This window comes from Myotis lucifugus, unplaced genomic scaffold, assembly GCF_000147115.1.
Source record: "Myotis lucifugus unplaced genomic scaffold, Myoluc2.0 scaffold_416, whole genome shotgun sequence".
NCBI classification, from domain to species: Eukaryota; Metazoa; Chordata; class Mammalia; order Chiroptera; family Vespertilionidae; genus Myotis; species Myotis lucifugus.
This window is the reverse complement of record NW_005871464.1, coordinates 355,679-367,866: the sequence shown is the minus strand read 5'-3', so window position 1 is coordinate 367,866 and position 12,188 is coordinate 355,679. Positions and strand designations below refer to the sequence as shown.

At 35.8% G+C, this 12,188-nt stretch overlaps 1 protein-coding gene across 1 annotated transcript in view; it reads right to left on the bottom strand.

The window, feature by feature from the left end:
- The window catches only part of MAP2K4 (mitogen-activated protein kinase kinase 4), a 101,236-nt gene that overhangs the window by 36,232 nt on the left and 52,816 nt on the right, over positions 1-12,188 (bottom strand). The window contains exon 4 of the mRNA XM_023743859.1: positions 5,220-5,339. Coding sequence (XP_023599627.1) covers positions 5,220-5,339 — 120 coding nt within the window. The remainder of the gene's footprint in view (positions 1-5,219; positions 5,340-12,188) is intronic.

The following is a 12,188-nucleotide window of genomic DNA, read 5'->3' as shown; positions in this document are numbered from 1 at the left end:
CTGTGGGACACAAGGAAACTTGTGAGTGATGAAGTTCATTATCTTGAGTATGGTCATAACTGTACAGGTGCATACATTTGTCCAAACATATCAAATTGTATACTTTAAATATGTGTGGTTTATCATGTGTCAACATTAGCTCCATAAGCTGTATTTATAACTTGCAAGGGGGAAGGAAAGAGAAAGAAGAACATGAGAAGAGGGAGTAGAAAGAGAAGGTGACTAAATTCAGCCAATATCACTTTTATATAATCTGATGAACTTCTACAATCAGAACTTACTCAGAACAGTATTTCCTACACTAGAATTTCTCCAACCTCAACCTAAGGATTTCCTTGCTATTAAATTCTGACAATTTATATATTAAAAGCCTTTAAGTAAACTATAGGCTAAAAGTTACTTTAATTTTTCAGTACTACCAACCTCTTCTTTTCCCAGTCTACAAAGTCTGAAAACGAATTTAGAAACCTGTGCAATTGGATGTCTTAATAACTTACTTAATCGAATCCAAGTTGAACTTGGGGCTTTTTATTTGAGTTTAGGTCCATCCTAGAAAGAAGTATACATGGTTGGAAACAATGGCAACATATAAGTTACCAACTTCAGTAATAAGTATTATTTATTCACTGCTCTAAATAAAGCTATAGAACTTACAAAGGCTCAAAATTACCCAATAGCAAGATTAATCTCTACATAGTAGCTACAAGAAGAAAAATACCTTTTCACAAGCCCTTGATTGACGGTGACTGAACCAGACCAAAACCTGATGTCTTATGGACACTAAATTATGTGAAATATTCTGGAGGGTTTCTCACAGTGACAGAATTAAAAGCACGTGTCTCTCACACAGTGATGTAAGGCAAAAAGTCCTGACTGCACAAACACTTCCATTCTTTCCTGTCATAAACCCAGAATTTTGGGTCTATTACTAAAACTGAAGGTCATGTAGCTAAAAGAGATCTTTATTTTTAAGTAATCAATCTTGAAAGAAAAGTGTTTCTCTAAACCCTTATTAAATCTGTTTAACATTTTTACCCTTTGTAACTTGAGAAAAGAAACTTTGACTACTCACTTTTTTGTTGTTAATCCTTACCAGAGGATATTTTTCCATTTATTTATTTATCGTTTGTTTGTTTGTTTGTTTAGAGAGAGTAGACGGGAAGGGGAGGGACAGAGAGAGAGAAACACTGGTGTGAGAGAGACACCTGATAGCTGCCTCCCGCACAGACCCGACCAAGGCCTGAGCCTGCAACTGAGGTATGTGCCCTTGACCCTTCTGTCTGCAGGCCGATGCTCTATCCACTGAGTCAAACCAGAGAGGCTGACTATGCACTCTTTAAATGAACTTTCTGCTTCTAAAACTTCATTTTTTTATTATTGAGAAAGTACCTATTATTTCTTCTATTCTAAGATTTGGGGGAGAAGTTCAAGTTCACTCTAGGCATTTTATGACTATATACAGCTTAACTGTATAATTCTTAAGATTTCATTTCATGTTATCATAGTTAAAAGTTGTAATGTTTTAAAAGGCTATATTTTAAATTAAGTTAAAAATTCTTCATCCCTAGACTACCTGTGGTATATAATGAATGAACAGTGAGAACTTTGTCTCTGAATTCCCAACTGTGACACTTAGTGGCTGTGCGACATTTTTCAAATTAGTACTCAAATCTCAGTTTCCTCTCTGTAAAAAGGGCATAATACCACCAAACTCCCTGAGACCGTTGTATGATAATATATGTGAAAACGATAGAGCATTCAATAGATGCTAGTGCTTATAACTGCTTATCTCACTCCCTTCGACCTTCCTGAGATGTAAAACTGAATTTTACCCAGCTATTTGTGAGAAACCATAAGGATACCATTCAGATCCTATTCTTTTTGTTTATAAAAAGCTTTCTGTTTTATTATCAGTAAGTTCTCAATTGTAGATATCACTTACCCTGCCTTCTTTTCATGAAATCAGACTTCCACACTACTTAGCCTGGGGCTAAATATTTAAATGTTGCTTAAATGAAGGACTAAATAAATGAACAGGAGCACTAAATTGGCATGTTCAAGCTAGGGAGGTGAATTCCAGTGAAGGTAGAACCAGTGGGAGACTTTAGTGAACACAGCACTGGAAAAGCTGACTAAGGAATCCAGTTAGGAGAGAAGATCTAGTCCAATCCTAAATAACAACTTTTGCGTAAGATTGAAAAAGGATTTAGTGATTATGAAGAATAAAGTTATGGTTTGGTAAAAGAAGGGGAGAGGAGATACCAAGATTCCTGTGCAACCTAAACAAGTTCCAGACTCATGACCTTACTAACAAAATAACTTGATGTAATATTTAGGCCCAGGATACAGTTATGTACCTGAATGCATGACTATATACAGATACAATGTCATACTGATGTGAAATAGTGAAGTAAGCTAAGAAATTCAATGTATTGGGTAAAAAAATATATGAATATTCAACTCATTAAAAAGTACAAGGACAGGAGGAAGAAGAAACTACAAGTATAGAATTAACAGTGGTTAATTAGTAATTGAACAAAGAAATAGGCTTTATCATGAAGTAGTATTCTTCCAGTTACTAGAGTTACCAATTAAGAACACACACACACACACACACACACACACACACACACACACACAAATAAATAAATAAATAAATTTTAGGGTTGGGTGGAGAATTAATTGATTAACCTCTAAGGTCTTCTCCAATCACAAGATTTCATACTTCTAGTCAGTATACACTTAGTTCTGTCTTATAACACAGTTTATTTTAAGTTTCAATAACTACAATAAAAACCCAAGGCTTTGTGATACAGTTTCAGCACATCTGAACATTTTCAAAATGAGAATGGTATTTCTAATGAGCATTTAAAATGCTTAAGAGTTCAAAGTTGAAGGTATCACACTACTTTATATGAAATTATATTACAAGGCTATTGTAATCAAAACAGCATTGATACTAGAATAGAAACAGACACAGAAGTCAATGGAACAGAATAGAGAGTCCAGAAATAAACCCATGTCTATATGGTCAATTAATATTTGACAAAGGAGGCAAGAAGATACAATGAGTAAAGACAGTCTAGTCAATAAATGATACTGGAAAAACTGAACAGGTGCATGCGAAAAAATAAAACTACTAGGTGTACCGGTTAATAATGCGGATTTTTTTCAATAGATGGGAGTTACACATATGTTGATATATATGCAATTTGATATGTATGCTATTTTGTTGTATTGACAACAACCTTCAAACTTCATATGTCAAATTTGCTGAAGGTGTTAACATCATATATATTTTTACACTTAAAAATGTCGAATTTCATGCCAAAAAAAGAGCATTTGCAGGAAGTTATAATTCATTACTTTATTTTGAAGAAAAGTGCTTCTGAATACTTCGGGAAGCTTATGGTGAACATGCTCCATCTCAAGATATTTGCGAACGCTGGTTTAAACGCTTTAAAAGTGATGATTTTGATGTGAAAGACAAAGAACGTCCAGGTCAACCGAAAAAGTTTAAAGACCAACAATTACAAGCATTATTGGATGAAGATGCATGTCAAACTCAAAAACAACTTGCAGAAAGATTAAAACATTGCCCAGCAAACAATTTCTAATCATTTACAAGCAATGGGAAAGATTTTAAAGGAAGGAAAATGGGTGCCACATCAACTGAACGAAAGACAAATGGAAAACCGAAAAGTCATCAGTAAAATGTTGCTTCAACAGCACGAAAGAAAGTCTTTTTTGCATTGAATTGTGACTGGTGATGAAAAATGGATTTATTTTGAGAATCCCAAATGCACAAAATCATGGGTTGATCCAGGTCAACCATCAACATTGATTGCAAGGCCAAATCGCTTTGGAAAGAAGACAATGCCCTGTGTTTGGTGGGATCAGGAAGGTGTGCTATATTGAGCTTCTAAAACCAGGTGAAACCGTTAATCCTGATCACTACTGACAACAAATAATCAATTTGAACCACGCTTTGATTGTGAAATAACCAGAATGTGCCAGAAGACACAGCAAAGTAATTTTGCCTCATGATGACGCACCATCACACACTTCAAAACCAGTTAAAGACACGTTAAAAGATCTTGCCTGGGAAGTATTAACCCACCCGCTGTATTCACCAGACCTTGCTCCTTCAGATTACCACTTGTTCTGATCGATGGCACACGCACTTTCTGAGCAGCACTTCAAAACATATGAAGAAGTGGAAAATTGGGTCTCTGAATGGTTTGCCTCAAAACAAGAAAAGTTCTATTGGGACGGTATCCATAAATTACCTGAAAGATGGGGAAATGTGTAGCTAGCAATGGACATTACTTAGAATAAAGCACTTTTGATGTTTCTCTTGAAATTATGTTTTCTTTGATTACAAAATCCGCATTATTAACCGGTACACCTGGTATATCACTTTCTTACACCATACATAAACTCAAAGTGGATTAAAGACTTAAAGGTAAGACTCAAAACCATAAAACTCCTAGAAGAAAACAAAGGCAGTAAAATCTCTGACATTTGTCTTAGCAGGTTTCTTTTTGAAGCAATTTGTTGGGCAATGGAAACTAAATAATAAATAAATAAATAAATACATAAATAAAAATAAGTAAAGGTACATCAAGCCCTGGTCAGGTAGCTCAGTTGGTTAGAGCATCGTCCCAATGCGCCAAGGTTGTGGGTTAGATCCCCTTAAAGAAGAGAAAGTATTTATAAATGAAGCAAGGAAATAGGGGATTCACAAATGACAGCCATTTTTTTTTAAGTGTAAGATTCACACCTTAACAAAAGGAAAAATAAGTGGTAGAAATTTATGTATAGATCAGTGATGGTGAACCTATGATACGCGTGTCAGAGGTGACACGCGAACTCATTTTTTTGGTTGATTTTTCTTTGTTAAATGGCATTGAAATATATAAAATAAATATCAAAAATATAAATCTTTGTTTTACTATGGTTGCAAATATCAAAAAATTTCTATATGTGACACGGCACCAGAATTAAGTTAGGGTTTTTCAAAATGCTGACACGCCAAGCTCAAAAGGTTCACCATCACTGGTATAGATTATCAAGGCTATATACTAAACTACTGAGAAATTAACTTATTACTAATGTATGGCATTTAACTGTACATTAAGATTGAAGCCTGCCACCCCTTGATTTATCCCAATTAGATATTCATTTGCCAGCTAAAAACCCAGATAGTTCATTCCTACCTCTCTGAAGAGTGCACCATAAAACTGAACAATGTATGGGCAATCACTACTCCGCATTACTACATCCAAATCCATAAGAAGTTGCTTTTGTTCTTTTTCATCCACTGTTGACCGAATTCTCTGGAAAAGAATGACAGAAGATGTCATAATAACATAAAACAACTACAGAAGCTTGAGAAAACCACTACCACAGAAAGATCAAAAATTTCTAAGCAGCCCTAACCAGTTTGGCTCAGTGGATAGAGCGTCGGCCTGCGGATGCAAGGGTCCCAGGTTCGATTCCAGTCAAGGGCATGTACCTTGGTTGCGGGCACATCCCCAGTGGGGCGTGTGCAGGAGGCAGCTGATCGATGTTTCTCTCTCATCGTTGTTTCTAACTCTTTATCCCTCTCCCTTCCTCTCTGTAAAAAAATCAATAAAATATATTTTTAAAAAAAATTTCTAAGCAAACTTTGCAAATACTAACCCAACATAAAAGTGATTATTTTTGTTATACTTTACAAGAACAATTTTTACCACAGAAAAACAAAATAGGACATAGGACATTTATTACATTTTAATAAAATAGTACTCAATAACTCTTAAAAGGACCAGGCTCTCTAAACACAAGCATTCACTGATGATGTTAGAAATTATGCAACAAAGTTCTTGGGTAATGAAAATTAATCATGTGCTAAAGAAAATCATAAGGAACTATACTTTAAATCATAATGGACTATACTTTAAACAGTTTTCATGTGAATAATTAGAGATAGCTTCATAGATGCTTTAATGACCATTTCAGAATTGTATGAAATCAAGGCATTCAATGCAAGAACAACCCTCTTCCCTCCTGGGATCCTTGTTCCATAGCATCCTCATTCATTAGAGATAGAACACAGTTCAGAACAGGAAAAGCGAGAACTACTGTAGGGGCAGCACACAGCCCACTATCCATGTCTCCAAAATCCTGACCTGGAATTCTCCCCTTCACCACTTCCTGAATGGTAAACTCAAAAAGTTCTACCTGACTTTCCAAACCGTGAGTCAGAATGCAGGACAACATAAACATGTTGAAAAATAACCTAAAACTGAGGAAATAGAGGGCTCTTTGTCTTTTCCTAAGCTGACGAAGCCCTGCTCTGTACACTGCAGACCTAGGGTATATTCCTAACCCATCTACAGAACAACTTCTGTGCACAATCCTAAAATACTGCCACAAAAAATTAGTATCCCCGTGTTCTACCCACGAACAGTATAGGGCATGGAGATGGCCAAAGGGAGAGTTCTCACTGCACTACAGAGATAGAAGTTCAGAAATTATAAAACATTAAGAATGAAGTTCTGGTTTAACATTAAGGCATACAAACAACTTTTGTTCTCATAAAAATATTCAAAATGTCACACCGCGCCACTGTGTATAATACATACATAGCACATACTTACAAGGCAAATTAGTATAAAAAAATACATAAGGTGACATTTTGTCTTCCAAAGACTTCAAGGTATCTGTCCTCAATGTTCTTGAAAGGGATGAAGGCGTCAATAAGTTCTTGAGCCCATTTTACAGAAGAGAAACCAGAGGCACAGAGAGAATACAAGAGGTGTATTCCATGGGACATGACAATAAGCAGGTACATAAGGACTAGAAGTAGGTTCTCTCATTTTCATTTTTCCACACTAAATAGGAATTCCATGCATTTCAAATACAAACAAATTTAATTTTGCTATTTTAAATGTAGAGCCTCCTAGCTATAGTACTTCACACCAAATAAAATTTACTAACTGGCATCCATCCATATATGCTGATTTATTTAAAACTTTGACATGAAATTTCACTGCATAAACAAGAAGACATAATAAAAAAATATAAACAAAATAAGAGTAGTACTTTCAAAATTAAAATATTTCCCTTCTCTCTCTCTCCTGTATATCTTTTCATAGTTCTGGAATAAACAATCTTGCTTGTAAATCAACATCAGCATGTGCACTCAAAAATGATACTATTAAAAAGTCAAAATAGCCTACTGGTACAATGTGCATTTGTTCAAAATTTGACATTGATAATTCTTATAAACATTTCAACTACATGTATTCCTGCTTTAAATATATAACTTTAAAAGTACAGCTGTAAAAATACTAAGTTGGGAAGACAATTATTTTTTTAATCTAAATTTAAAAGACAGAGACCTGATAATTAGAAACAAACAGGGAAGAAAAAGCAAATGGCCCTCTATTAAAGAATTCTCACTATTAAAATTTTTAAAAACATATTTTTTTGCTATTTTATTTGTATGTTTATATTGGCAAGTGTAAATATACTAGCACACACACTTATGAGATACTATCTTAAAAGATACCCTCTTTGCTAGTTTATTTTTTGTTTCCCTAAACTGGTTATATGGTTTCCTATATTTAACATTTGTACAAATGCTTATATTTCAACTACTAGAAAGCATATTACAGTCAAAAGCTTAATAGTTATTATCAATACCTGAATATTGGGGACTATTTCTTTTTTTAAAATATATTTGTATTGCCGAAACCGGTTTGGCTCAGTGGATAGAGCCAAACCTGCGGACTGAAGGGTCCCAGGTTCGATTCCGGTCAAGGGCATGTACCTGGGTTGCGGGCACATCCCCAGTAGGAGATGTGCAGGAGGCAGCTGATCGATGTTTCTAACTCTCTATCTCTCTCCCTTCCTCTCTGTAAAAAATCAATAAAATATATTTAAAAAATAAAATAAAATAAAATATATTTGTATTGATTTCAGAGAGGAAGGGAAAGGGAAAGATAGAAACATCAATGATGAGAGAGAATCATTGATTGGCTGTCTCCTGCACGCCCCACCCTGGGGATCGAGCCTGCAACATGGGCATGTCCTCTGACCTCCTGGTTTATAGCTCGACACTAAACCACTGAGCCAGGCCAGCTGGGCTACTGGGAACTATTTCTAAAAATACTGCTGTAGCTACAGAAAGAATACCTGTTACTATGTGAACTGGAGGTGGAACTTAAGTGCCAGCATCTGATTAATATCTATACTCAATCCCTGTCAGGATTATTATTAACCAGAATGTAGAGATAATTCCTGGTGCAGCTCTAACCTTTGAGATCATCAGCATAGCAGGAAAATCTATTCATCTTTAATATATTATTTAATACCACTACTAGTACACACAGGACATGGGGCCGCTAGAGGGCCTAGCATGAAACTGATTTTGCTCCCAGATGCCTGTCAACAGACTAAGACCTCCTCATGCTGTTGCTATTACAGCTGAATCATCTGGGATTAAGCAAGTATAGCTGACTCTCAATTATACTAAAGTTTTAGGATTGTATTGCAACATTTCTTATATGTGAGCACTTAATAAAATAATTTAAAAGGCTTAAAGTACTCAAAAGGAGATTAACTACACATACACCTACAATAGCTTCAAATTGAAATTAAGTCAATATTTTAATAAATGATTAGTCAGAGAGAACTTTTTTTCAGGGCAAAATTTACACTAGATTTTGTTTTTAATTCTAAAACTTTATTTTTTTCCTTTGTAGTGATTTTATTGGGTTGTCACTGGTCAACAAAATTATACAGATTTCAGTGTGTACAGTTCTACGACCCATCATTTGTACACTGTGGTGGAGACTGCTTAATGATAATTATTCAAATGAGAGAATACTTAGTAACAAAAGTCACTACCAGGAAAGTTCTTCTAATGGAACATCAAAACAATGTGTATGAAAAAGATTTGAAATAAATAAGGCCCGAGTTCTCTAATATTAAGGAAGCAAAACCACCTAAAATTGAACACATCAATAAGAAAACTTCTCTTCCTTCTAGAAAGCTGTCCTTAACTGAGGGCACTGGAAAATGAAAGTGCAAAGGTGAAGCCAATTATACTACTGGAAATTCTCTTGTAATTATAATGTTCAGAAGTCAAATGTATTGATAAATGCCTTGAATCACAGGAAATTTTTTATTTATATAATAAATTTAAAAGTTCAATAAGGCTAATATTTGAGTTCAACAAACTATTTTCTCATAAAGACTAAGGATGAAAATCTCACCCAAGAACACAAATATTTTTTAAAATCATCTCAAAAAAAGTTTCATTTTCACCCAATTGTTAGAATTCATTAAAATCACTTGTTTCTGTACTATGAGGATATTGAGCTCTTTTATTTAGCACTATTTATTAACCTAGCTTAAGTAATTATGTGCATGCTGCTCTCATAAATTAAACTCTTTTTTGAAAATCAATCCATACAACACAGTATTTTCAAAGTATTATAAGTTTTATTTTATTTGGAAGAAAATGTAGAGAAAATGTTTAAAATCAAAACGAGACTTACGACCCTACATAAATAAGTGGTTTTCCACAGTGAAGAAATTTATATGCTTAAAGCTAAAAACATTTTTCTAATTATTGTCCAAATCTGTATTCAAGGTGGTCTTATACTCCTAAAAAAGCTTCAAAACAGGTAAATGCCAATAAAAACAGCATGTAGCTACAGACCAGCAATGCCAAAATGACTTCAATTAAATGTCACTTAGAGATACAAGGAAAAGGATCAACTGAATTCCCAGTTCTCTGGTTTTATGGCTGTGAGAGTTATACGTGGTTCCAAAGAGCGTCCCATATATCAACAGAAAGCACTGGGCAAGGGCTTGTCCTGAAATGACCCATCTGTATCTGTCTGTGTCCTGCTGTGCGAACTCCTGCCTCTCACCAACCTAGAGCTTTTCTTCCCACCAACTCAAGCTCTAAGGAAAGGTCAGGCAGGTGGCAAGCTCTCTCTCTTGAACAGTGTGTTCATGGAGAGGCCCGCTGAGTCACCTGATCCCATTCCTGCTTCGAGAAGGAGAAAATCAGGTCGTCACAGACTTGAAAGACTCAGAGTGAGAAGGACTGATGACAAGTCATGTATGTCCTTGATTAAAAACAGTAATTCCAATCATCCAAGAGATGCAAATCAAAACGACAATGTGGTACCACCTCACACCTGTCAGAATGGCTATCATCAACAAACGACAAGTGCCGGCGAGGATGCGGAGAAAAAGGAACCCTCCTGCACTGCTGGTGGGAATGCAGACTGGTGTAGCCACTATGGAAGACAGTATGGAGTTTCCTCAAAAAGTTAAAAATGGAACTCCCATTTGACCCTGTGACCATATCACATTAGAGCTGAGGTGGAACTCCTCACCACAGAAAATAAAAGTGAGATAGTGAAGGTGCAACCATCTTTGCTTTAAAATCAAAAGATGAAAAGAACAAAAAGTACCATATGTTAACTGATACAGTTATAATAATGGTATTTTGAAAATGTGTCCTCTTTCTGGGATATACAAACACTGGTTCTTTCCTGCCATAAACGCACCCTTGGCCATTAGGCATTCCTTGTTAAAGAACCCTCCTAAGGTTAGTGTCTGTGAATAAAATGAAGGGGAGTCCATCGCCAGTCAGTGGCTGACTTCAGATCAACTTCCATCAGTGATGTAGGGGGTAAAAGAGCAAGGATTACACCCAGATCCCTAAGTGTCCCCTTGGATCCTAACAAACATTCTGATCCTTACAACGAGGCTGCTTTCCCCACAGAAATCCCCAGAATTCTATTCTAATACAAAGTTGGGAAACCCCAGAAACGACCACAGCACATCACTTTGCGATCACCTTCTTCTGGGCTTCAGAAAGTCCTAGGCATCCTCACTTTCCCTATTTCCATACTAAGATTCTATATCCCACAAGTTCAGCAAGGCTCTTATCCCTGCTGCTCAGGTTCATTCTTCGCTGCTAAAGAGTCTTCTAAATAGGCCACAAACAAAGATGCCCATGACAGCTCACATGCCATCACTAATAAGGTCCAACCAGAGCCAACATCAGCCAAAACAAACAAATGAACAAAAAAGTATTTGGAATGCTGATCATAGGTACAAAAATGGTTTTCATGTCAAAGAGTGTCTGTTAAATCAATTGTATGAATTTATAAGGATACTAAATCTTAACTGCAAAACCATCCAAGTCTTTAGAATCAATTTACTGAACTCTCAATAGTATCTTAGTCTAAATAATTAATTAATTAATAATGGTACCTCCCATTCTTCTGACTATACTGAGGCCTAATTAATTGCTTTTTTGGGGGAAAAAATATTTTTATTGAGCTTTTTTTTTTAGAGAAAGAGGAAGGGAGAGGGACAGAGAGAGAAACATCAATATGAGAGCAAAACATCAATTAGCTGCCTCCTGCATACACCCTACCAGGGATTGAGCCTGCCACTTGGGCATGTACGCTGACCAGGAATAGAACTGGAAATCCTTCGGTGCATGGGACGACACCCAACCGAGCCACACTGGTCAGGGCCCAATTAATTGCTTTTATATATCTTCTGCTATGTATCATCGGAGAACTTTGGAGAGCAGTTCCAAACACATATGCAATATTACATCATGGGAAAAGTTGCCCTGAGGACAAAGTTAATGGGACAGGCTTGATATATGGTGATAAGGGTGGTATCATCTTCTTCCTCTTTCCTATTACATCACCCACATGTAAAGGACACAATGTTAATCTTAGCATTAAAATTAAGGGCTTTTATACAGATCATAAATTACAGGTCATTACTTCAGTACCGACAACAAAAAAGTGAGATAAGAGTAAAAATGTGATGTATAACCAATTTTAGAGGCATGGCCATAAGACAAAAAAGAATGACAGAAAAATGTGCAAGATTATCAAATATTGGTTAGAGGACCCTCATTTAGAATGAAGTGTGATAACACATGTTTTTCTCCAAGTAACTATATAAGCTGGGATATATGGTACTATGTGGTACTATGTCACAATTCAGTCAAATCAACCAGTGATAGTAGAGTTTCAGAAACTAGATATCCAGAATGTTCAGAAACACATCATGAATGTTCAGAAACACATCATGGTAAACTAAAGTTCCCCTAGAGCCACCATTTCCAAACTGTCCTACTTGGACCCCAA